Raw genomic sequence first — 27,444 nt, 5'->3', positions numbered from 1 at the left:
TCCATAGGAGGTTTTTAAGTATTTTAAAACAACTCTATTTTTTTTTTTTTTCCCCACAGGTATTACCTGGAAACTAAAACACACACACTTTCTTTTTCGGGCTGTCGGCACCATTGCGTGAAGGAATTTGAGCAACCTGAGTGCTGCCAGGGACACTGGGGCCCAGACTGCATGGGTGAGTTGTTTTGGGCTTTGGGGTTTTATTTCCATACAGAATTTAAACAGAAATAAAGCAGCAACTTTTCTTCTTTTCACAAAATATTGCTGTGAGAAGCTTGTTCCTCCAAGCTTGTTAAGAAAGTAGAAATAAATAGCAGTTTTCAGCTAAAATTTCAGCTAAAATTCAGTTTTTCATTTTACAACGAAAAATTCATAGAAAAGTGAAAAAGAGACTCAGAAAAAAGAGCCTGGAAAAGAGACCCTCAGAAAACCTCCTAGATTTTGAGATTTTCAAAACAAATCATTGCAGTCAATGCCTGCAAAATTATTTCACACAGGAGGGCCACCAAAATGGATTTTAAAACTTAAGATTTTACAACCACAAATTAAATGTTTCATTTTAGGTCAAAACCATCTTCATCTGCACCTGAAATATTTCCAAATCCCTTTAATTCTTGATTTTGTGATGCAGGGAGGATCTTTTCTTTTAGCTCAACTTGAAACTATTTCTTTAACTGCCTGTGAATGCTGAAGTGAGGGAATGAGGAGTGCCTCCCCTCCTGCTGCCCCTTTTCTCAGGAAAAGCTTTTCAGCATCTCCACAGATGCATCAAATCTCAGGCTACCAAGATGGGCATCCAGACCCACAGGGGAAGTTTCCCTACCCAGCCAGAGTGTTTCCTCCTTTAGTTAATGGCCTCAAGGTCTGTTTCCATGTCTGTCCACAAAACAGATTTTTTTAAAAAAATTATAATTTTAGCCCAAGCTGTTATTTAAACACAAGAGATTTATCTACTAAAGGCAAATAGCAGATAAATGGATAAGTCACATCATTGATTTATCTACTAGAGGAAAGCAGCTTCAAGGGAAAAGCCAGGCAAAGAGCTGAGTGCACAGTGTGTGGTTATGTCTCCTGACGAGAGTCAGTCACTTTGGGGTGGTTTAACCTCCCCACCTCCAAATGCAGCCCAGGAGCTCATCCTGCCGTGATCAGGGTGCTCTGGGCAGCCACACAGTATTTCTGGAGGGACATCAGTAATTCTGGAGGGACATCAGAGCCCCTGCCCCAGAATCAGAGCCCTGCCTGCCCCACTGTGTGGAGGAGGCTGCCAAGGCAAGGAAGCCCTCTCTTCCTTTGGACAAACTTCCTGACCCCAAGAAGCAAAGAATCAAGGTCTCAGCATTGTTTCTGCCTTCATTTGGAGGGAAAAATATAGTTATCTCCACGTTATCACAACCTCTGTAATAGAATATGGCACAAGTTGAAATATTTGGAGGAAAGACGGTCCTTCCTGTGGCTGGGCAAAAATCCCTGACTGGGGGCTTGCTTTACATTTATCATTTGATGGCAAGGACAAAATTAGGTCTTAGACAGCACTCTGACTTCCTTAAATGATAGCAGATGCTGAAACACACAGTTTGAATGAAAGATCTTTTGTCCCCTTCCCTCCCCACGAAGCACACCAAGCTACCCAGCTGCACTCCAATCCCTCTGCAAAAGGCCATAAAGTCAAAAAGAGAAAAGCAGAGGATCTGAAAAGATCCAGGGGGAAAGAGCACAGCCTTTCAATACTATCATCCAGCCACAGGTATTACAGCTGAAGGAGCTCAGGTGCAGCAGGAGCCGCTTCCTACCCCTGCACAGAGTCCCATTCTGGGTAAATATTTCCATGACTCCTAAAAAAAAGCCTGAAAGGTGTATGGCATGACCAACTGAGCAGAAAGGACTGTGAGAATAAAGGGGGGGGGGGGGGATGGGGGATGTTCAAAGAAAAATAAAGGCCAAGAGGAAAGATAATAAATGTAATACTATCAAATTATATGGTTCAAAATACTTATTTTCAAGTACTACTCACTGCTTCAGCCTCACAGGGAGTCAGGTGAAGGGAAGTATTTTAAGAGGCTCTATTCGATAACACTTGGAAAGTGCTGAATTTAAGTCCATGAAGGGGAAAAATGCTGATAGATTTAGGTTCTTTTGGCCTAGATTCAAAGATTTGTCCTCTACACTGTTAAGAGATAAGCAAGAACATCTCTTTCTTACTGCTTTTCAAGAAACATCCTCAATAAAAGCAAAGGTCTGGCCTCTCCCCAGGGTGGCAGCACGGGACTGTGCCAGCCCAGCTCCAGTGTCCCAGCACTGCCTCCTGTGGCCCTGCTGCTTGCATTAAACTCTTTATCTGCCTGGCCAAACTTGTTCAACAATCTGTAATTTACCCCACTGCTGATAAAGCTGTCCCTTGGTGCTGGTATCAAAGCAAGAGACAAGATGCAGTGAAGACAAGGAGTGAATGAATGCCAAGGGTAAAACTAAAACCTGCTTTGTTAACAATTTTAAAGTAACTTTTCATAGGAATTATACCATGAACTCTGAGTTTTCTCTATCCTTGCACATTCAATAAAAGCATCAATGCAAGTATATTTTTTTATATTCTGTGCAACTATTAAACAGCTGCCATGAATCTTTAAGATTTAGCTGTCATATGGTAGCCAGAAAACAACACTCACTAAAAGCCACTTTAAAGATTAAAGTATATGTATTTATTACTTTCCTTCATTTGTAATTATTTAACCTAAATTCTTAAAACATCTTATTATTTCAGCATGTATGAGATAAACAGCACTTTAATTTTCATCTTTAAATTTACTGTTTTTTCAAAAGAAGCTTAGGCAGATGCAGTAGACCTCAGACTACATTAAGGAATAAATAAAGGAATATTAACAAGTGGTAGAAAGCCAAAGCTTTCAGTGGAATTAAGTGTACACATATGCACATCCACTTATTTGCTCATCACCCTGTCCAAATCAAATTCATTCTTACTAAAACTTCCACATTACCTAAATACTCTAAATCAGGATTAACTTAGGCAGGGGGAGCATAAATGCAGTGTTGTCCATCCCCACCCACACAGAACAAACTCTGAGACTCTTTATAAGTAATAAATCTACTAGTGAGGGTCAACAGAGCACCTGTGATGCCAGTAGGAGTTTGATATATTTAGATACCACCTGCAACAAAATTATGGTACTTAATGGGAATTCTAAATACAGGAAGGAAAGGCTTATGAAAGAGAGTTAATACATCATTTCCAAGGAGGGGCAGGAAAACTATGAAAAATAAGAGTATCCATATAGGAGAGAAAACCTGACGGAATGATCTGACTAAAAACCACTGTAATATACATTTCCTGTAGGAAATCTTTCAGTAAATATTTGAATCTTGAAACGTTTTAGACAAAACAATTAGACTATTTTTATTATAAATATGGTTATTTTTTTTCTTATCTTGTCCTGCTGTCTGGGGTTTTTGTTCAGACTGTCTCACCTTCTGTACTGCTGCCTGTAACCATGGTTTTAGGACCAGAGGTACTGAAGAGCATAACACACCTTTGACACACAAGTTTGATTACTGACCACAGCCCCTTGGACAGGATTTGGTTGTGAGATATCTAGAGATTTCAATTTCCAATATTATTTGAATATCACAGTCTTATGAAGGTAGCAGGGAAAATTTCCCATGTAAAGAAAATGCAATTTTTGGTGGGAGGGAAACAAGGCTTATTATACCCTAACTTAGGGTATAATATAAAATAAAATCCTGAGAGGAAACTATCAATCCATCAGAGTTACATCAACACACAGGAGTGTTCAGGCAAGCTCCACTTGTGCCAGAAAAGTCAACAGCTTAGGGTGGTACAGACAGAGGGGGATCAGCAGGAGCAAAACCATGTGGTACCTTAGAATAAGAGAATTAATTTGTGTTCAATCCTTTGACCACAGTTGTGGGGGTACCAGTTGTCGGTTTCTCTGGACTGAAGGCACTTGAGATGGTAGTTCATGTTCAGATTCAAGTGCTAATTATTTCTTAACAGTAAAACAGTCTGACTACTGTGAGATTGGCAGCAAGGAACCAAATGGCCAACAATCCCTTGGTGCAAGGTCTTTTAAGACTAAACTATCCAATTAAGAGCTGACACCAAGATTATTTCCCATTTTATAACCCAATGTCAGTTATAAACCAATAACTGATCCCACAGAGCTGCAATGCAGACTTTTCTGCCCAATTACAAAATGCCACCCAAACCCATGAAGAAGGAAGAAGAAGCATGAAGAAGAAACCCAGGATGACACCCTGTGCCTTCCATCTTGCTCCCATCCACAACATACTAAAAATCCCAAAACCTAAATTTCTCACCAAGTGATGCACCTACACTACTCTCCATAATTGATTTCACACTTTTGTGGGTTCCAGTCTATCTTGAAGTGTAGGAAACGTTCTCCATGAACGAGGGTCAAAGTCAGTGCTGCCCTGGGGGTCAGGGCACCCCAGAGCAGACAGAGAAATATTTCCTGTGGGTTTCCACACACAGCCTTAGTTCCCAGACAGGAGAGGGTGGTGGTCTCTGCTGAGGCTAAGATTCCAGCGAGGAGATTCAGGCAGCTGCAAGACAGAGTCCTTGTTTAGCCCAAAACCCTGCAGCTGCCAAGGTGGTCAGTCACCTGTGTGCAAGGGGAGCACCAGAGTCACAGCAGGGTGGTTGATGGCTCAAACATTGTCATTTCCAGCATGTCCAGGGGGAGCTGCATCACCCTGCAATGGGAGAGGACGCTGCTCGCAGGGCATGGCTGGGAATGGAACATGCACTTGTCAGGTGAGTTCTCTCTTTTGAATGAAAACCACATCAACAATAGCATGTAAGCTGTCCTAAGGAGTAATGTATGCTCTACTCTTTACACACATGAAAGGGAATGTTCCAGAAACAGCAGTGATTATCACCTTGGAGTTCATTTTTTGCTTGAATTGCATTAATTTTCACATTATTACTTCTCCAGACTTAAGCATGTTCGGGTGAAATTATTAAGAAATTCTTCCACCTTGCCTTGCTGAGACAGGTGTTCTGAGTTCCTCTGTTTTTTAAATTGTGCTCTGTTCCTGTTTTTTAGATTTTAAACTTGTGACTTTTGCCCTAAATAGAAAGAACTTATACATGGGGCAATACTCTCCATACACTGTTCCTTTGCTGAGAGTGCAAGGTGTAGTGCTTAACCTCAGGCAAACAGATTTTTAGTTTAAAAAAATTAATCTTTTTTACTTCCCCCTCTACTGGTTCATCCTTACTTTACATCAAAAATACTCTTCTGGGTACATACGAAAAAGAGACAGAGATAGAAGCAGCCAGAAAATACAACCCAACAATTGTAAGCCTGATTTGTACGCTAGGCTTGATTATTGTATTTTATTGTTACCTTGATACTTAGAACACCTGATTTGAAGATCTACAAAGTATTTTTTTAAAAGATGTGGGGGCAAGATTGTTCAAAAGACAATGTTTTCGAGATTGTGGTAGCTATTGATTGAAACTGTCGTGGGGTTTTTTTTTTTTGGCAGCAAAAGATGCTGTTTTCAACCTGCTAAGCATATATCTGTCTGTATAAAGATAGATGAGAAACTTAAGTTTTGATTTCCATTATGTGATTCACAGAAAGGATTTGGTGGGACAGCCTGTGAAAAATGTGCTGAAGACAATTTATTCGGTCCTGACTGCACATCAGGTAAAATTGAACTTGCTTTATTTGATTAGGGAAAAGAAGGGAGTGAAAGCTGTATTCAGACTATAAGAAATCACAGTGAAATGGGTGGAGGGCCCAAAGAGTTCCCAGTAAGAGCTGCTGTCTGCCTCAGAGAACAAAATGGGGAAAGGAAAGAGAGCTCTTTGCTCTATTTTGTGCCAGGGAGATCCACAGTTCTGTCAAAAGTGTGATAAAGGATGTGTTTATTTTAGTTTTGGGGTTTGGGTGGTTGATGAATTCGCTGATTAGCCACACATCTATCAGAAGTGGAAGTCTGAAGGAGCAATTGAAGCCAGGTACACTTCCTAAAATGTTTATGTATCACAAGTGTATATATGCACATAGCATTTTCCACTTTTGCTTGCTTCTTAATGGTCTCTGCTATTTTACCTTCCTGACCCTTGCTGAAAATCATGCTGAAAAACCAGAAAACTGCCTGAAAAAAAATTTAAATAGTCTTATTCTTAAGTTGTAATAGTTGCTTATCTCAAAGTAAAAACTCCTTTTCTTCCCTCAAGATCTACATAATGTTATTTTTGAGGAGTCTCAAAGGGTCTCAATTTAAATAATCTGTGTCAGCCTTTCTCCACTAATCCTACACCACTGCTGGCTCAAAGACCCTTTTTCTATCAGATGTCCACTGGATGCCAGTGTTGATACACAGAAATGTAACTGAGCCAACATTTTCATGAAAATAAGGTACTTGAATGCATTTAATATCATAAATGTAATTATTTTTCAAGTTGTTACTGGAGGATTCAATTACATATTAATTTAAGCAATATATTATACTTCAGCTGTCAGATATTTGAGCTCCTCCAAGTGTTCTAAAATTAATAAAATATAAACAGTGCTCATTTGTGGCTGCTTTTCAGTAATACCTTAGACATTCCTGGTTTTCATGTCTATTTTATTTTATTATGTCTATTAAGATAGGTAGGAGGTTGTTAATTAGTGCAGGTAATTTGCATGAACACAAGCTATGTTTTTAAGGGGAAGAGGATATGCTACATCACTGCAGCTTAAACATGAAGTTGGCAATACAATTCTGCACCTCTTTTGGACTTTACCAAGTGTAACTCTGAATGTCCTTTTTAAAAAGCATCATTACCATAATTCAAGCAGTTATAAAGCTTTTTCAGAATACTTAAGGCTTCAAAAATTATTTTTCAAGGGTCTCGTAGTTGCCTGGACTGTGAATGCATCACCTTGTGTGCATACTGTCACTGGGTTTATAACCAGAATATAACCAGAAATGAGATACTACAGGAAGAGAGAAGTCTGAGACTTCTACAGTGATAAATTATGCTTTTAACTAAATAAATTCTGTTTAGGGAAGAGAAAACAAAGGTCTTAAATCTCATCTCTTCTTAGGGTTCATGAGAGATACAGAGTTGAAGCAAATCAAACAATAGGTTAACTGATAATAAAGAGGTCTATGTTACACATTATATCCCATTTTGGATTCAGATTGTTTCTCAAATTTCACAAGTTTTATGACATTAGCAACGAGTGTTGTTTACAGTGTGTGTTCTGCAGATTTTCAGACTTGGGGCTGTTAACAGCCTTCAAAAATTCATGTTATTTATTGATGTATGCAACTGCGAGTACTGATCACCTCACCCTAAATTCAGGCCTCAGGTCATAGCTTGGTTTGGCCAAAGCTGCTAGCCAGGACACACCTTGCTATGAGCAATGATGGCTTTCCAAGCACCATCCTTGCTCAGCAAAGCAATTCCGTTTCTCCCTGCAGTTTGTGGCTGCGTTCACGGAGTGTGCAACAGTGGGATTGCAGGGGATGGGAGCTGCACTTGCTTGTCTGGATACAAAGGGCTCCTCTGTGACCAGCGTAAGTAGCATTTTCTACAGATGTGTTCAACAGCTGAGATACAGGTGGGACTGGTGAGGATGAATTGGTCTCAGGTTAGTCATGCAAGAGCAACCAAACACAGGCTGAACCTTATTGGTTTCTGTGGGTCTGGATTGAAGGCACTTGACACAGTAGTTCATGCTTGGACTCAGGTGTTGATTATTTCTTATCAGTAAAAAAGTCTCACAACCATGAGTTCGGCAGCAAGGCACAAAATGGCCAACAATCTCTTATTACAAGGTCTTTTAAGAATAACTATCCAACTAAGAACTGGCACCTAGATTATTTTCCCTTCTAACCCAATAACTGATGCCAAAGAGCCCCAGTGCAGACTTTGCTGCAATGCAGACTTTTCCACTCAATTACAAAATGCCACCCAAACCCAGGAAGAAGAAAGAAGAAGCATGAAAAAGAAACCCAGGTTCTTGTTCTAGGTGGTTTTGGCTTGCCATGATCATGAGGGGCAGGAGTCAGCATGAGAGCACTAGCAGAGGAGAGGAGATTGTTCAGTGGATGCTCAAGGAGTTAGGCCTTTGTTTGGGTAGTATGTTGGCCTAAGTCATTGGAGGCTGATGGTGGTGATTAACAGGCTGTATAATGTAATGTTAGTTCATAGGTGCTTGTGTGAGGAGAGGAGCCCTGTGCCCTCCATCTTGCTTCCATCCACAACATACTAAAAATCCCAAAACCTAAACTTCTCACCAGTTGATACAGCTACACTGCTCTCTATAATCTATTTCACACTTTTGTGGATTCTGGTCTATCTTGAAGTCTAGGGAACTTTCTCCATGAATGAGGGTCAAAGTCAGTGCTCCCCTGGGGGTCAGGGCACCCCAGAGCAGAGAAATATTCCCAGTGCCCTGGGTTTGCACACACAGAGCTCAAAGACTGAGAGCATGCAGGCACAGCTTAACCTGTCCCCCTGTCCCTCAGCCATAGCAGAGTGTGAGGCACTGAGGTGCCCTGCCCACTCCAGGTGTGCTGCCTCAGGGGAGGATGGAAAACAGCTGGAATGCACCTGCCTGCCCGGCTTCCACGGGGACGGTACCCAATGTGAACGTGAGTAATTCCCATGTTCTTTAAATACGCCACCATTAGTGTTATAGCTCAGATATGGAATGTGGTTTTGAGCCACATCTCGCCATCTAATTTTTGTTTTGGGTTGGTATTGCAAACGACAACCTACATTCCTTCAGGAAGAAACAAAATCCTAAAATGTACTTCAGAAGCCCATCCATCCAATTGCCAACTAGTTACAGTCCATGCAGACTAAATGCAATCAGACCAAAGCTAGTCAACTCCCTTGAAACACATTAGGTGGGTACTGGGTCATCAGTGCTTACAAATCCACTGCTCTCACATCCCTCTGCTTGGTACAGCTCAGCCTCAGAGCTTGCTTCCCTAACAACAGCAACCAAGGGCTTGTATTTATTCAGCATCCATCCTGTGACAGCTCAGCTATCAGCAAGCACAAGCTCTACAGACAAGTAAAGTTCATTTTGGCCCTCCTGTTTTTCATGAAACAAAGCTGATAGCATCCCAGCTACAGGTAAAATCTACCTTAGAGGTGTCTTTATAGACTCAACTTGTCATTCAATGCCCAAATTAACTGTTTAAGAGTCAGATTTTTTTTTCCCTACTCACTTTATGTCTTATGGTACCAGTCCTTCTTTCTAGACTAATTGCAACAAAGAATATTGTTTAAACTAATGCTGGAAGCACAACTTAGAAGAGGTTGGCTCAGATCAGTCTCAGCTGAGGGGAAATCAAGGGAGAAAAGAGGGGAAAACAGTGAGAAGCATCACTTTTTAGGTGTCTCCAAGGCATGCCACCTTCTAGATACAATATTTGCTTAACTGTAACCTAACATGGACACAGAGGTGTGAGAAGATGCTCTCCAAGCACTGTTTGATTTTAAAAAGAACAAGCAATGCTATTGCCTCAAAAAAAAAAAATGGTTCATGAAAATAACTAGTGAGCTTCTAGTGCCATCTTGAAAGCAGAAGAGTTTGGAGGACTAAAGTACCTGCTGGACAGCTTTCCACAGAGCTGAACTGATGACATTATGTTGTTAAACTACCAGAAAGAAAACAGTGAAGGCCTATTGTATTGAGAAATATTTTCCAACTGATCTAACATGTGCTTGAAGCTTGCACAGACCTCGTACCTCCCACCTGACCTTCTCTAGTTAAAACCCAGCAGAGAACAAGGAAATAGTTGTGATGTTTTAATGAGCACGTTACATGCTTTAATCTGTTTATAGCTCGATCTGCCAGGTTAAGAGATCATTTCTGCTCAAAAGCAAACAGTTGGTTGCTATGTTAGCATAAACACATTCCTCCCTCCCATCTCCACGCGGCCACAACACTTCAGACTTGGCTGTTGTGAAAAGTTTAGTCTGCCCAGGCTTTGTTTGGCATGGAGGTGCTCTGGTAAACCCTTGTCTTCACTTTTAGAACAGTGGGCAATGATTCATTTACTTTTCTCCTTTCTTCACAAGCTATCAACCCGTGCTCCAGCAAGGTCTGTGATCCTAACGCCGACTGCGTTTACCTGGGGCCAAACCAGCACAAGTGCACCTGTGGAGAAGGTTACACAGGGGATGGTGAGATCTGCCTGCCCATAGACCCCTGCCAGGCAGCACACGGGGGCTGCCCTGCACAGTCCAGCACCTGCATCTACGATGGGCCAGGAAAGGTCAGTGTGACTGCCCAAAAAGAAATAATGCTTCCTCTCCAAAAAGAAGCCATGGGGTATGGAAACAGCTCCCAAGGAATTCAAATGCTGCTCTTAACTTTACCCTAAACCCTGCTGTTGACCAGGAGGGAGTCCTTTTAGCTCCTCTCTGAAAATAGAGAAGGCAATAGTGTTGTTTTTTCTGTGACTATTTTGACTCTGATTTGCCCTCCCAAAATGGAGGCAACTGAAATAAATCTTCTCCCTGTTAAATTCTGTCTCTCTGACACAGGGGACTTGTAGAACCAGCAGGGTCCTTATACTGGTAATACATAAACATGTCTAAATTTGAGTTGTTTAGGAAAGAAGCAATCTGAGTCTTTGAAAACAATCAATGAACAGCACTTTACAAAGACTACTTATTATTCATGGTGTTGGGAACTGGCTCCAATTTTTGTGTGTAAAACTCACACCATCAAAATAGCAAGGCTTCAAAAGGCCTGGTTTTCTTGGGTACCCTGAAGAGCCAAAAAGGGACTTGATCATTCAGGGCTCTTTTGCAGTTCATGGTCATGTTTCAGTGAAGTGCACATGGCTGAAACACAGGCTGGTGTGTACCAATACAAGCTTTACATTTGTGTCTGAACTCACCAGGTGATCAACTAAGACACTGTGTGCAAGCCCTCATTTCAGAAATTATGCTGAAATCCACAATTTGTGCACTGCTAATTTTCTCTCCCCTCTCTCATCCTTCTGATTTAGTCCCACTGTGAATGCAAGGAGCATTATACCAACTTTGTACCTGGGAAAGGCTGCAGCATGATGGACAGCTGTGAAACAAACAACACTTGCCACAAAAAAGCCAAATGCTCAACAGTTGCACCAGGACAGATTACGTGAGTCTTTTTGCTTTTGAAATTTTTCCATAGTTTCTCCCTCCTTCCCCAGTAAAAAGGCTGCTAAAACAAATCCTGTAGCTGGACACCTCCTGAAGTTATCTTTAATGGCTTCTTTATCAAGGACAAATTACAAGATTTAATGGGGTTAGGGCCATTAACACAGTGATAGATTTCAGCAGGCCATTTGCTAATACCTATTAAGTTTTATTTTTAAAGCACTCAGAGGTCATTTCTACACTAGTAAATAAAAGGGGCCAAAACCTCTTTTCTCTCCTCCTCAGGGCAAGCAGCATTGTCTGTCTCACAGCTAAAGTCTCTTCCAAAACAGAGTAACTTTCTCTTGGCAGCAGTCCCTGGCACATGCTTTCCCTGGGCACTGCCAGGGAGAATGCTCCTTGGTGTGGGCCAGAAACACACCAGGCAGCATGCTGAAAATTAATCAGCATTAATTATGGGCTAGCACTGGAGCCCTGCCCCTTCTGAGTGCACTAATTCAGACAAAGCCAGGGAATCTGCCCCCCAGGCTGTGAAAGCAACACCAACCCCAGCAGATTGCTAAAAACCTCGAGTCAGGCAAAGGGGAAACTGCAAAACCTCTGGCAGACTTGCATTTTGCTGTGCATGGATGTTAGGAAAAAGGCACAGGTGGCACTAAACTCTACAAAGCTCTCTTAAAACACAGAATTTGGTTTAAATGTTTCTATAGCCCAGCGATGGCAGGTACTGGGTTAAAGTGCCTGAAACAACAGTTTTTGGGAGCTGAGAGCTTGAACGTGAAGGACAATACAGGCCATTTATTGTAAGTTAGGAACAAATTATCACCTAGATCCATGGACAGAAAGCATTCTCTCAGGAGAATATTCTCATTGCCAGCCCTTGTGTCACCATGCAGCTTTCCTGGCTGGGTAATACCAGCATCACTTCTGCATCAGATATTGTGCATTTCAAAGAAATTTATCTAGAATATCCCCTCTCTCTCTTCTACAGCAAAACATGCTACTCAAACTGCTCACTACAGACTCACACAACACTTAGTATAGAGTACTGCCATACTGCACAACAGCAGCTGAAATTTTGAAATAAAATTCCAAATCAGGAGGTTTTTTTTCCCCTAATTAGTCACTGTTTCACCATTTTAAAACAATTTTTGAAAGCTGAGAAAGTTTTGAGAATCTTAGAATGAGAAAATGAAAAATTTATTACTGGGGATGGAATAGAACAATAAAAATTCCCTGCACATCATCTATTTAAAGGTATTTAATGGCAAAAAAAGTACAGAAGAATAGAGTGGGATTGAAATAAAACTTGAGCTAAGGAAAATGCTTTTATGAAAGAGGAACTTTAAAAAGAAAAACATTAATTTGTAACTGTGGGCACAAAAATATGATCTGATAAGTGACAGACTGCATTTTGGCTGCATCTCAGATTTTAAGTGTATTTTGGGAGGGCTTTTTTTGTTGTTTTTGTTTGTTTGTTTTCTAAAACAGAGCTATAACAGAGGCCACAAAATTGCATTGTTTCCTTTCTATTTCTGTTTTGGTTTGCTCTTTTGAAGGATACAGTTGTGCTATTATTATTCCTCACACAGACAGCTCTACTTTCTCCAGAACTAAATTATTTGTACATGAATAAATCTCTCATACAGGCAAAGATTTAAAAACCCCAAACATTTGATTTGTGACTATAACACAGCAAACTCCTCAAAAATCACAATTGCCTTTGTCTTATGTTCCCATGCAGATTTTTCCTGAATGAGTGCTGACCCTTTCTCTGTTGTAGCTTCAGCACAGTGATCACATTCAGCCTTGCCCAGGAGCTATGAAGCTCCAACCAGTGCAGAATTACACTGCATATTAGATCATAACCTCTCTGGTTTCCAAGGAGAGCTGCCCTACTGCCAGTTAAACTCTATTATTTTCTCTTAATGCCACTCTTATTTTTCCTCTAGGTCTTCAATGTGGAAATTAGTAGCTTCATAAACCAAAACTCTATCATATTATAGAGGGTTTTGGTAAAATGGAGACAGAAAGCTGAGCTTTCCTCTTCCAGAGAAATAGAGTTTTTTCTTCCCTGAATAAGCTGAAGTGGTGAGAGTTCTCATCTTTTCCAGTCCTGCTGGTTTTCCCCATGCCCAGCCACAGAAAATCAATTTCTCCATCAGAAGGAGTGAGGAAGCACACAGGTTGAAGAGCTCAATCCCATGCAATAGGTGCTAATCTGTAACTGCTCAATGCTTTCCTTTGGCACACAAATCCAAGCTATGTCACTTGGATGCTTGCACAGTTATGAGCAGTATTGTCCTCAGAAGAGAAGTTTCAAACCATGCAGGCATTTCTGCAGTTCACTGTGCCCCCAGAAATGATAGCCAAAAAGTCATTACGTTTAAACACCTGCTTCTTTATGAACATTGGATGAAAAAGAGAAGAGAGCTTTATTTTGAAACCTTGATCTGATTTGTGCCATATTTCAAGGGTAGTTCCTTTTTTCTACTTTGCTATTTCTCAGCTCCTTTGAAGCCTCAGCTGTTTTCCTCTCTGTTCAGAAGGGGAAGGGAGCTACCTACAGCAATTCAGCAATATTTGCCCCACCAGAAAAAAATGGATCAGCTCCCAAGGAGCAGCTGCACCTCTCTCCCAGCTGTAAACCCTTCATCCAGGCTCCACAGTCATGCTCTCTCTGCTCAAGAGATCCCCTTACAAAGAAGTGGATTCACCCTCAGAATAGCATCCTAAAAATTTAGGTTGCTTTCAGATTGCCATTTTTACCCAGGCACAAAGTCAAAGCTTGACACTCTTGGCCAAAATCTCAATGCTCCTCTGAGCCTGTATGCAGCTCCCCAGATTGCAGGGACTTGGGACTTTCCAATAACATTGCTCTGACTGGAGAAACAGCTGCAGCAGAGACCATAGATGGGAAAAAGGAGAGGGTCTGGCAACTGGCTGGTGCTGCTGTGGGGTGTGAGGGGCAGAGGTGGGGTTTTAACAACCAGCACATGCAAATGAGCAATTATAGAAAGGGCATCTCAGTACTGTTCCTTCTCCAGTGATGCCGCTAGGAAACAAATATCCAGAGAGATGAACCATTGTGGTTAGAGCTTATATGAATATTGAACATGCTGCAGACTTAATTGGGAAGGGCACTGTTAATCCAGTGTCTGTCTGTCCATTTCATGGGCACTGTGACCTGGGTCTGCTTTAGGCACCCAGAGTACTGGGCCAGGCACAGCCCACTGGTACCCCCACAGGCTGGAGTCCCCAGGAAACAGACAGGGTGTTACATATCAGATGCTATTTACAGAATAATTCCATTTTCAGAAGAGACACAGCAGCAGCAACACCTACATCTAAAAAATCACAAGATTTTGTGCTACAGCAGAAAAAAAAATATAATGTTAAAAATAAAAGTATTAATGCCCAAAATGGTGGCATTACTTAAAGGGCAGGGTAACAAACCACCACTGTCGTGTTGAAAGGAAAAAAAACTTTTTCTACAAAACCAATGCAGCTATTGCACAGATTGATGAGCTGCTATCTTACAGAAGATATTTTTGCCCCCAACGAGGAGGAGAGAATGCTGCATCTGACTCCATCTCATCAGAAGGCTAATTAATTAATTTATTATACTATATTATTGTATACTATATTACATTACATCTAAACAGAATCTGCCAGGCACTCAACACTGCACACAACTGCACAAAATCTTGTGACTGTCAGCCCACAGTCCCTACACATACATGCATTTGGCCCTAATAGGCCAAGGAAACAAACACCATCACTTTGGGTAAACAATCTCCATACTGCATTCTACTTTTGCACAAACACAGGCACAGCAAATGAGATAAGAATTGTTTTTCCTTTCTCTGAGGCTCAGAGAATGTGAATCTCAGAAATATTCTTGGGAAGAATTGTGCCTTGCTTTTCTCTGTGAAGAGAAATGTGGCTACAATATCACCTCCCTTAACTACCATTAATCTTGCCAAATCCCACGAGTGAGCTCTTCACAAAACAGACTCCCTGCTGCAAGAGCCACACCTGACACATTTATTCTCTGCTCTCTCATCCACAAACAGAATAGGTGTTCTTATCTTATTTGCAAAAGTTCCATACCTTCTTGGTGATTTCTCATGGACAGTTCCTCACAACACAGCCAACAAACTCCACCTCTCCTCACCCAGCTAACCCACTCTTTTATAGCACTCATCCTCATTGGACACAGCTGTGGCCTGTTAAGGGCAGGGCTGTTCCTAATCTTTGGCAATTAGCACAGCTGCAACTCCTCAGGGGTGAGATTGCCTTCTGCACTATCTCTATTCTCTTACATTCTATCCCCCCACAGGTAAATTCAGTAGATTTCTGGGCTCCAGCAGCCACAACACTTTTGGAAACAGAGGCTGCATATTGCCTCTATTCAAAGGTCCTGCAAGCCAGACACTGCTGTCTCCTGCCCACTAACACACTTCACAGCTTGCAAAAGCAGAGAATTAACCCCAGTGCACCAGTGTTTCCTGGAAATGCCTTCAGAGGAGGAGCAGGTGACACCTGGTGCCAGTTTATTGAGAGGCACAGCTGAAATGCCAATCCCTCCTCAGGTGCACGTGCCAGGAGGGCTCTGTGGGGAATGGATTCGTGTGCCATGGGAACATCGTGGAGCGCCTCCAGGAGCTGAATGCACAAGTGGGAGGACAGTGGCAGGGCAAGCTGACATCCAGCCTCCTGCTCATGGGTGAGTGCCCTGGTTTGGTAAAGAAGTGAGTTTTTTGGGAGGCTGTGGAGGTTCAGTGAGTAAATGAACAAAAGCAGAGCCCAGGGTGCTGATCCTCCTGTCTTCCCCCCAGCATGACAGCACACATGCTGCCCACTGCAAAGCCCCTCAGACCACCTGAAGCTGTTTTGCTCCTCACACTATGAATGCAGAGCGCAAGAATATTGCAGAAGTGCTAAACATGTTCCACAACCACTCACACATCATTTAACATCACCAGTGGATTTCGCCCCACAGTGTGACAAGTGGGGTTACCCCACTTCTCCCTGCCGCCAGTGTTTTGGAGAAAGATTTTGCTTAGAATGGCACACATAAGTCCACCAAAACCACTGGCATTCCCAGTTACCTGGTGGACTGAACAACCTAACAGCCTTCATCATCTTCTCTATGGCCAAAAATTTGAGGTTTGAACAAACACTGCTAGAATTGAGCTGGATCTTGGACTTTAACTTGTAAATGTAAGGGGGGGGGGGGGAAATCCTTCTCTTTAATATAATTTCCTCATTCCCACAGAGCCCAGTAATTAAAATAAAGACCATGAACTCCTGAACAGAAGGAATAAGAATCCCCCATAGCTGGCCAAGGTCAAAACCTGGTAGAGCTTTTCATGCTCAGTGCTGAGGATCAATATGCATTGGCTCAGCACTGAGAGTTCAGGTGCAGTTTCTCTGTGCATTTCTCCTCACATGTCTGAAAAGTGCCCAGCCTGCTGAGCTAACAACAACCCAGATTTCATGTGCTTTGGTTAAGTTTTGGACATAAATGTGCCATATGATCAACTTGCCAGAAGCTACAAAGACACATTAACCACTAACCAGCTTAACTTAAAACATGTTCACTCCACACTGATGTATTCCAAAAGCTAAGAATTTACAGATGTTTTGTAGGACAGCATATTAATTTTGAGATCTATTCGCTGTACAATATACCTGTAACAACTGTAAAGATTTTTTCAGTTCTGATTTTATGCCTCTAGAAAAAGAGCTGAATATCAGAAATATTCAATGCCCTCAGCTGAAGAACCAGTGGTCTCTCTTGCTGCTGCCCTAGATACAGAAATAGCCTCTGAGTAGTACATGAATCCTAATTAACTTTCAGTGCATCTAGTTTTGATTACCTGATATTTGCAGTACCAGCAGGTTATCAGCTGCATATTTCTTACCCCATAGAGACTGAATTGATTTAAATGTTCCCCAAAGAAGCTGCTGGTTCTGTATCCTTGCTCTGGCCTGCATGCCACAGAATCCAGGCTGCCAGAAGCATCCTGAATGTTTTGCCTCATTTTGTGTCAAATGTGCAGCAGCGCCTGTATTTCACATCCCCAATCTGTTTTCTCATCTTTTAATGGCTTGCACCTTAGAACCTTAAATTAATATTTAATAATCAGATACTATTATTGCTTATTCTCCCTTCACAGCTTTGCACAGTCCCTTTGGCAAATGAGGTTTTCAATAGGCATTTAAACTTTTTTTATTCCTTCTTCTCATAAGAAAATACCTATGAATGGCAGCTGAGCACTCTGGGACCATTTACTGTGCTTGTACCAACAAACAAGGGACTCAAAGGCACAAATGTAAGTAAACAAGAGGAAAGGTTTCACATTTGGGGGATTTGGTTTCTGCAGAAATCTCATCTGTGTTGTGTTTTGATTCAGCAGATAAAAACAATTTGCTCTAGTACACTTCCAGTCACATTTAAATCTGGGGCCACAGGCCACATTTTTCCCACTTTAAAGAAAAACAAAATAATTTGGTGAGTTAGGGTGGAACACTGTCATACCCCAAGCTAAGTTTTGGATTGTTTAACATGACCATGCTCAAAGTCTTTTCATTCAGTTGAGCCAGGGGTTGGACTAAGATCTGAATTGTCAGCAGCAAGGCCTGCAGACCACCTTTTACAAAAGGGGGATAAAAAAAATAATGGCTTTAGTGAAAAAAACAAAAAAGAGACTGATGTGTAAATAGCACCTTCCACTGACATCAGGACATTTCTGGAGGCACCTGCTGCTCATGCAGGCACATAAGGATAAAATGTGAGCTGAACCAAAACCAAGAGAGCATCCACTTTCTTCAGACCCCCTCACCTCACTTTATGGTAAAATATGTAATTTCAGAATGTAACAACTGAAGAGAACAAAAAAGCATTCACCGTGATTTTTTTTTTTTTTTAGATAAAGCCTGCATTGAAATAAATTTCTGTTCCTCTGCTTTTCTAGGTAAAGGATCTTCTGAAAAATAAACAGAAAGCCCAGTACTTCCTTAAACTCCATATAATTGCAGGTCAACTGAACACCACTAGCTTGACTAATGGTAATATATTATATACTTTGACTGGCAAGTCAGGAGAGATATCAAAGGGAGAAAAGGTAAGTGGCTTTTTAGCCTCCCATAGCAGGGATAGTGCTCTCTGTTCCCTTCACAAGGAGCAGGAAAGATCTTTCTGCAGGGAGACATCAGGGTGAACATAAATGGAATTAGGAAAAACCACAGCCATGGCCACAAGGAGCTCAAATCAAACTTGAAACCTCCCTGGCATCAAAGCTCCCACTAAAACCAGCAAAAAAAAAAAAGTTACCTTTAGTCATGCATCAGTGCTGAGTGACTTGGCACTACTTCTTGTCAATCTTATCAATTCTTATCAATAAATTATCATATTAATAAATAAGTACTTAATTACTTAATTACTTACTCAATAAATAGGTAATTCTTATCAATCAAGTACTTCTCATGTTTTGCAGTAGATCAGTGGCATCTGAGCAGAAATATCTATTTTGTATGTTCAATGAGTACACTCTATTTATAACAGGAAAATATCCTTGCTGTCTGAGCCCTGTTTGTTTCCTGAAGGCTTCAGTACACTGCAGAATCAGCAACATTTTGTTGTTTTAAATATACATTGAACATAAGGAAATGGGTTAGAGCCCCACAAGATAATAGGAGCAGACCTTTCCAGTGCAACAATATTTTAAATCATTTCCTGACAGATTTTTATTACAAGCAGTCACCACAACACTTTCAGGTACACTGAATTCCCCTCACGGCCTGCCTCTGTTTCGGTTCTGAATTTTGCTGTCCTGAAGCAAAAGAATGTGATCCTTATCCAAAGGATTTTTTCCCATTTCCTTGATAAGCATTGGAAGAAATCTTAACCTCCCCAGATTTAAATTTTTTAGGTGTTGACAACAAGAAGGGGTCTTAGAGTACATTCAACATGTGTACACACTCTGCTGTCATTTCCTAATAAAGAATTCATTACCCATTGCCTGGTTTCTTTCAGGATAAACAATTAAGGATTAGAATCCAAGGAGGAAGGGGGAAAGGAAAAATTTTGCAGGGAGATATTATTGCTTCCAATGGAATTTTGCACATTATTGACAAAGCCATGGACAACGTGGAGCCAACATTTGAGAGCAGCAAAGAGGTGAGCCATAAGTTACAGACATGCAATGTCAAAATTTCTTCTCTTAAAATAGTTTCACATGGTGTGGAGATGAAGGAGGGTGACTGACAAATATTAAACAAACTCTACTGAGCCATTGCACATCAGCCACAGAAGCAATATTCAAAGTGAAAGGTAAGGACACCATTTCCACAGAAAACAGACCAAATTCACCCTTCTGCCAAGCTGGACCATGGAGGGTTTGGATGTTCTCACTGCATCTGGTTGGTTCCCTGGAAAATTGGCAGTCATGATCAGTGAATTTCACTGAATGCCAGAATCACACACACTAAAAGGAGGAACATCTGTACAGATAACAGATTTCTCCCCCCAGAGGCTAATATTAAAAATAAAAAAAAAAAGGTGATTTTAAATTTTAAATGCTTTGGGGTTTTGGTGCCCAGCTTATCATGCTTCCTTAAAAGTTCCCTTCCTTATGTTGTGTTTTTCAAATATTTTACTCCTCTACCTTTTTTGTGCTGAAGATGAAGAGATAAAAACTCTTTCCCCATACACATAGAGCTGTGTTTCCTGTGACCACCCAGTATTTCAGGAAAATGACAAAATCTAACTATAAAATGACAAAAAATTACAAAATCTAACTATATGCTACAGCATAGAACCAGGAAAAAAGTGCTTCCATCTCAATCATTTCCAAGCACTACCAGGCCCCCAAATGAGATGTATTCAACCTGTAATAAGTGAGATTCACACAGTAATTCAAGAAATGTCTCATAAGAGCTGGCACTTATTTCATATTCCCAACTAAAACAAATCTTACTTTTATCCTACTTCAGAAAACTATTATGTCATTACTTCAGGCTAATGGAAGATGCAGCCAATTTACATCTTGGATAGAGGTAAGAATCCATTAAAGCAATTACATAAGGCTACTTTCAGATGTTCTTGATATGTAATTTCCCTTTTATTTTTAAATATTGATATGTAATTTCCCTTTTATTTTTAAACCAAAACAGAAAACTGGCCTAGGAATGGATTTACAGCAGGACAACCAGGCTTACACAGTCTTTGTTCCAAGCAACAAGGCTCTGAGTAACATGAAAGCTGAGGTTCTGGATTACCTGCTTTCTGCAGAGGTACAGTCTTTCCATAAGGCAAATCTTTCTCAGACAGGAAATTCATACATGCATTGTCCAGCATTCATCTAAATTAGCTCCTATGATCAAGGCTGAAAGCCATCTTTATCAATTAAAGATCAAAACACCTAGAGAGGAAGAGGATCTGGAGTCTCCCATCCCATACAGGGATGATGTTCCTCTACACCAGGCTCCTGCTTTTGCCCAGACATCACAGCCTGGACAGACCCTTGGCACAGTCCCAAAACCTCCCTAAAATGCATCACCCTTGGTGGGAACAGACAATGGAATCAGCTGCCTCAAGGGTCCCACAGGATGGGAGTCACTGCTGGTGGGGTCCCAGGAGGTGGATATTTGTATCCTATCCCATGGACACCTCCTGCCTGTGCCAAAACAGATCCATGCCATGGAATGCCCTGGCAAAATAAATGTGGTGTAGGGATGAGGGTGTGAAAGGCCAGGGTGCCTGCCACAAGCTGAACACTGACCCAGAGGTTTCTGGTGCACCAGCCAGTGATGCTGTTCTGACCCCCATGTCCACTCCACAAGACAGACTGGGTTTCTGAGGCTCATTTTGGGTTAAACAGTCTCTTTTGTGCCCTGGCAGGGTTCCTGGAAGCTGCTGGAGCTGGTCAGATATCACATTGTCTCCAACACTGAGGTGAGCACAACTGCTCTGCCAGCCCAGGGTGCAGGACAGGAGCCACTGGCAGGGGCATTGTCAGGGCTGCAGGCATGGGGAGCAGGGAAAAGACTTTCTGCCATTAAAATCAAGCTACCTCTGAGCCTATTCTGCTAAAATCAGTCTTCTGTTTTTCACAAAGAGATGGTTTTTGCATCCTCTAAGCAAGCCCGCTGTTTTTTCCTGGGGGGAAGTTCATTCCCACCCCAGTCTCTGTTGGGAGGAAGAAAAGGAAAGGAGAAAGGAAAGGAGAAAGGAAAGGAGAAAGGAAAGGAGAAAGGAAAGGAGAAAGGAAAGGAGAAAGGAAAGGAGAAAGGAAAGAAAAAGAAAGGAGAAAGGAAAGGAGAAAGGAAGGAGAAAGGAAAGGAGAAAGGAAAGGAGAAAGGAAAGGAGAAAGGAAAGGAGAAAGGAAAGGAGAAAGGAAAGGAGAAAGGAAAGGAAAAAGGAAAGGAAAAAGGAAAGGAAAAAGGAAAGGAAAAAGGAAAGGAAAAAGGAAAGGAAAAAGGAAAGGAAAAAGGAAAGGAAAAAGGAAAGGAAAAAGGAAAGGAAAAAGGAAAGGAAAAAGGAAAGGAAAAAGGAAAGGAAAAAGGAAAGGAAAAAGGAAAGGAAAAAGGAAAGGAAAAAGGAAAGGAAAAAGGAAAGGAAAAAGGAAAGGAAAAAGGAAAGGAAAAAGAAAGGAAAAAGGAAAGGAAAAAGGAAAGGGCTGTGTCCTTAATGGAAGGCTCAGTTTGTATAATCTGGTGTGGTCACTCCCAGCACAGAGAGTGGGAACATAAGAACCACGTGTACCTCCATGGTACCAGCACCACCACAATGGTCTGTGGATGCAAACAGCCCTCTATACAAAAATAGCCCTCTATTTTTAGAGAAAAGTATAAAATTTGATAGACTGATTGTTATAATTGGAAGGAAAATAAATATTCTTTTGAGCAATAAAATTAATATTCTTTTGAGCAATAAAATTAACATTCTTTTGTGGTGGTACAGCATGGTCTATGCAACAGGGCCATTTTGGAGAAAAATATTAACTTTAATTAGACTGGTTGTTATAATTGGAAGGAAAATTAATATTCTTTTGAGCAATAAGGTCCTCACCTGCAGGAACCAGCAAGCTCAGCTATGATTTAATGGCACTTACTTTGTTACACAAACTGGTTAGTCAATTGATAATAATTGTCACATTGATAATAATTTCCTCTTCCCAAAGAAAGTCTTCTTGTGAAATCTGTCTGGATTTAAAAAGAGTAATGATATTACACTTGTCTCAACAATTTATATTTATTTCAGCTAGAGGTTGCCAGCCTTGTCTCCATAGAGCACATCAGGACCACGGCAGAGCAGCTCATCCACTTTAACAGAACCAGCACTGTAAGTCACAGCCCTGCCCTGGGAGCAGCTCACTCTGATTGAGGCAACTTTGCATGCAGGGACAATAAAAAGGGATAGGGGAGGCATTAGCAGAGGAATTTTCAACTTCTCACCCCACCTACTGTTAACATTAATTTTATAAAGGATCAGAGCAAATAATTGTTATACAAGAACAGCCTACAGGGTTTTCCACAGTCCAGGAATGATTCATGATTCTCATTCATGCTCTGCCTTATTAAAAAAAAAATCTATTTAAAATCATTCCATTACATATTTTAGTAATTTTAAACACTTATCAGTGTGCACAAAAATATTCTTTTTCTCTCTGTAATATTATAGTCTCTGATCCTGATGTACCTAGTGAACACATTTTTAATGGTGTTAATTCATCAGTACTTGTGCAAAACCATGCTGATCTGTTAGGTTAGCTCCCTTCTCTTCTGGAGTAGAGATGCACCTATAAAAATTCTCGTAAGGGCAGAGCAGTTGCAGGATTAAATGCAGAAAAAAATATTTTTTATACTTCTCTCCTGTGAATTTGGACAGACCCCAGACTGTCTCTCACTTTCCCCCTCCTCTGTCAGAGAGAACACCAAGGCATGCTTAAACCCACTGAAATCAGTGCCTGGAGTCATCAGCAGTTTTCCCATTTTGGCAGTCTCTCATTGCCCAGTTACACAGGCTGACAGGGCAGATTCATAGAAAAACTTTAGATACCTCTGTTGAAAACCAGTATTCAAGAAAACACACAATATATGTGAACTTCTTGCATAAACAAGCATAATAAAAATTAGATCGCTAATTCAAAAGAAGCATGACTAGAAAGTAATTTCAAACATTTAAAATTAAATCATCAGAAACTGAGGAGCTAAAAACACTTCATCATTTATAATGATTTATTGTTTCATAGGGACAAATCTTGGTGAGTGGAGAAAAAGTGGAAGAAACAGATATTGTTGCAAAAAATGGTCGCATTTATATCCTTGAGGGCGTTCTCATCCCACCCACAATTGTTCCAATCCTACCACACTGGTGTGAGGAGACAAGTCAGCTCACAAAGGTAAGAGAATCACAATAAACTTGTGTCTCCAAATCTTCCAAAGAAGGAATTCCAGCTTCCTCTTCACTTTACTAACTTTCTCTGATATCATCCATTTGAAAGAGATATTTTTGGAAATAAATAAAACAGTGGCCACCAGCCTAGCAGTACTGAAAACAGGAAGCTCATATGAACACATCCTATACCAGATTTAAAAAATCTAGTTGTTCCATTAACCCTTTGAAATACCCTTTGTCTCTTTCCTCCAGTTCCTGAATCCAATCTATGCATACAAGAACATGGGAATTTAGAAGAGTCATGTTCTCAGGGAAAACTACTCCCTGTTTCTCAGGGAAACTACTCCAGACCAATATTTTAATTTATAATAAATATGCAAAGGAAAGGAAACAGCAAGTTAAAATATTAACATAATAATTTTATATTTATATATTAGAAACATGTCATTTTCAGCAGCCACAATTTCCCCTAGCCCTGCTTTCCTCCAGAAACAAAACTTCTCCCACTTAAAAGGGTGGATTCTGACAAACCTTGCTCACTTGGGTAACACAGTGCAGGCCTTTACTTGGTAACACTGAGATACTATTTCTGGTAAGAGGGCTGAATGTCAGACCAAACTTTGCCTTGGAGCAAGCACAGCCCCTGGAGCTGCCCCTGGACCATGTTCAAGCCCACATCTGGGCCAGTGACAAAAGGAAAACATTTAATGTCCTAAGCTTGCAACAGTCCAGAACCACAGCCTGCAAAGAGGTTCCCAGCAGAGCTGGACAGCATCAAAATGTAATGGAGAAAACACTGGCAGTAAAATCTGTTACCTCTGGCAGTAACTACAAAGTGCTGTATGTGCAATATAATCATAAGCCAGGCAGGGCTCCAAGCAGCAATCTCTGATGCAAAAAGCAATCCACACCCAGAACACTCCAGTAATCTGAATTCCTTACCAAAAACGTACGTAAAATTTATGTCCAACCTCAATCTATCCTAAAGTAATCAACAAAAATTTATTTAAAGACAAAACGAATGCTGTTGGTCACAAAAATTATTTCCCAAACATTATATATTATATATTCCTAAAAATTATATATTAAATATATAATTATTTAATAATTATATATTATTAAATTTAGGAACTTTTGTCAGCCTTGAAAGCTTCCTGCATAGTTTAAAATATAGTTATAAATTCCAAGATTTAAGCAGAGCACTGCTAGCCAGGAAAACACAAAGGAGCAATGGCTTTTGCAATTTTCACTCTGACCAAGCATTCCCATCACTCTCAAAACAGGAGTAACAGCACCTAATAAATACTGATTGTCTTTAAAGAGTTAAAAGACACAAACCCTGTAGGAACTGGTAGATCTACACACTTACAAGAACTTTGCATCCCTAAAAATGAAACCTTTGGGCTAATGCATACTTATCCATGTAACCATTCCAGGGGAGGAAGGGACTGAGTAGGTGACACCAAGTGGCACTGAGCATCAAAGAGAGCAACATCAACAGAGGGAAACATTGCCCACAACAATCAGCCTGATTTTTAGGTTCTAGAGGGGTAAAGGCTCACTTATAGGAATTTTCAGAAGCACAAAGGGCAGACACTATGCCAGCTTCAGACATGACCATGCAGCTCTTATAAAAGAGCTTTTATAATACCTTGGAAGCATAGTAGTGGTATTGGTACCTCAGCTAATTCCTGCACAAATGCTTTTGTAATTCTCATCCTTTATTCCTTTAAGTCCTGTACAACATAAGGGACTACTAAATCCAAACCTGATTCCTTCCCCACAGCCCCAGTGATAAATCTGTGGGAAAAGTGCCATAATTCAGGTTTATGGTCTCCTGTTCAATGGCTACAAAACAGTCATGTGACACAATGGATGCTGCTCTAGGATTTATGCTAACTTGATTGAAAATCAAGACATTGACAGTCACAAGGACAACAGCTTTGATGAAGTCCATATCCCCAATCTGAAAAGTTCAGCCTCTCTGAGGTTATTGCATGTAGAGAATTCACATTTAAAGCGGCCAATGGAGTTTATATCTCCTCAGTAATGCAATTGCCAGACTCTGTCACCACCACATGGTGATAAATTAGTTAGTCAGGAAAAGCAACCAAAGAGTGAAGACAAAAAATATCTATGTACCACTGGATCTACCACGTGGAACCAAAGAATATTTTTCTCTTTGCCACCTATACACAAGACAAATTTCTGTTCACAGTGCCTGCATTCTAGACTCAATAATCTGTGTTTTTCCAGGAAAAATAATATATTTTCATAGAAGTTTAATGTGTAGACTTCACTAGACTCTCACATTATATTAGTTAACTGATTATACTGAGTCTAGGACACCAGTGCATTCATGTCCTTGTTTTCTTCTGTTGAGGAAGCTTCATGTTCATTAAAAGAAAGGAGTGTGAGAAGGAAAAGTGGGGAAAGGAAGGAGAAGGTGGAAATGAACAACAATTCTTCAAAAATCAGAGCCAGCAGATACAGCCAGGCTGCTCTGCCTTGGTTCCAGATTCATGCTGAAACACTTAGAAACATAAAACCTCATAAAACAGAGGTACTTAAAGTTTACAGGGCATGCCATCCATAAGGATGCATCTCAGCAGTTGGTATAGCACCTTTTCATCCCAAGAGCATCCTGAGACATTTCCCCAGCAGACTCACCAGCTGTACAAAAGGCACAGGGGGAAGGCATGCCCATATTTTGGTTATTGCTCTGCCAATATAGAGAGCAAAAAAAAAAACCACATATGAAAACAGGAGACTGCATAAAAACTACAAATATAGATGGTACTTTCATCTCTTTTTGGTAATGACTGAATCATCTGACAACTCCAGCATTATTTTGTTTGCTGTTGTAAAATTCCCTGTATCCTGCATAGAAGCTCTTGTTTCTCAGATGAAGCAAGTCCCATTTCAGCAGAGGGGGATGTGAGGAATGAGAATCACTATGACAATGCTTTGGGAGTTAATAAACTGGATATGTTTAAAATAGACCTCACATCTGTTAAAAGTTTCCTTTTGATTAAGCATCCTCCCTGAAGTAACAGTCTGCAGACACAGGTTCAGGAAGGAGTGAAGATCTCCCATCTGCTTTCTATTTAAGAGATGCAAATTTAGCTGCATATTTCTCCACAAAAAATATTTCGCTACAAAATTCAAGTCTGTCTTCCACAGGAATGTTATTCCCCATTTTATAAAAATCTATTGATAGTAGTCCTATAAATCAGTAGTCAGAAACAATGAAAAGAAAGTTCATACAGTGAAAAATACATAACTTAAGAAAGTTTTTAAATGCAATACCAGCAAGGTGCTTTTTGTTCTCCAGGTAAATTATGCTGTGATATTAAAACTGTTTCACAGAACTCTACATAGCTGAGAAATACTAATGTTTCCCTTTTGCACATCTTTCTCAAAACAGAGGTACATTATTGAATGCCCAACCTTTCAAAGAATGGGCTGTGCTAGAGCCTGCAATATTACAGCAAAGAATTATAGAATTACAGTTCCTTAAGGTGAAATGTATGTAAAAGTTTTCCAAAGTATTCTCTTATACATGGAGAACTTTCCTTTTGGAGTTGAGAGGTGTTTGGACATGTCCATGTAGTTTCCATGCACTTCAACACCAGGCTGAGAGGAGCTGATGTACATCTCAGAGGTAAACAGCAGGGAAAATCCAGAATAGCTGTCAGATGTTATTGACAACAGCTCACTCTTACTTTGCCATGCAGGAGTTTTCAAATAAAGCTCCAAGCCCAGGTGTATTAATTTTCCCAAACAGCTTTACCCATGAAGAACAGGACAACTCATCCCCTCCTGCTCCCAGGATTTCCCATGATATTGGATAACAATGAGTGGG

At 40.7% G+C, this 27,444-nt stretch overlaps 1 protein-coding gene and 1 long non-coding RNA gene across 3 annotated transcripts in view; one reads left to right on the top strand and one right to left on the bottom strand.

Annotated features, from left to right (window-relative positions):
* STAB2 (stabilin 2) overlaps window positions 1-27,444 on the top strand; it is an 82,833-nt gene that overhangs the window by 3,474 nt on the left and 51,915 nt on the right. Inside the window, exons 3-18 of the mRNA XM_063153983.1 lie at window positions 60-175; window positions 4,725-4,810; window positions 5,642-5,711; window positions 7,483-7,578; window positions 8,533-8,658; window positions 10,100-10,296; window positions 11,038-11,171; window positions 15,766-15,899; window positions 17,429-17,511; window positions 18,154-18,303; window positions 19,215-19,358; window positions 20,174-20,236; window positions 20,354-20,473; window positions 21,081-21,134; window positions 22,443-22,523; window positions 23,434-23,583. Of these exons, the coding sequence (XP_063010053.1) occupies window positions 60-175; window positions 4,725-4,810; window positions 5,642-5,711; window positions 7,483-7,578; window positions 8,533-8,658; window positions 10,100-10,296; window positions 11,038-11,171; window positions 15,766-15,899; window positions 17,429-17,511; window positions 18,154-18,303; window positions 19,215-19,358; window positions 20,174-20,236; window positions 20,354-20,473; window positions 21,081-21,134; window positions 22,443-22,523; window positions 23,434-23,583 (1,804 nt within the window). The remainder of the gene's footprint in view (window positions 1-59; window positions 176-4,724; window positions 4,811-5,641; window positions 5,712-7,482; window positions 7,579-8,532; window positions 8,659-10,099; window positions 10,297-11,037; window positions 11,172-15,765; window positions 15,900-17,428; window positions 17,512-18,153; window positions 18,304-19,214; window positions 19,359-20,173; window positions 20,237-20,353; window positions 20,474-21,080; window positions 21,135-22,442; window positions 22,524-23,433; window positions 23,584-27,444) is intronic.
* Window positions 1-27,444, bottom strand: part of LOC134417131 (uncharacterized) — a 202,265-nt gene that overhangs the window by 162,796 nt on the left and 12,025 nt on the right. The window lies entirely within an intron of this gene.

This window comes from Melospiza melodia, chromosome 4 (genome assembly GCF_035770615.1).
Source record: "Melospiza melodia melodia isolate bMelMel2 chromosome 4, bMelMel2.pri, whole genome shotgun sequence".
Classification (NCBI taxonomy): Eukaryota; Metazoa; Chordata; class Aves; order Passeriformes; family Passerellidae; genus Melospiza; species Melospiza melodia.
This window is presented reverse-complemented; position numbering and strand designations above follow the sequence as displayed.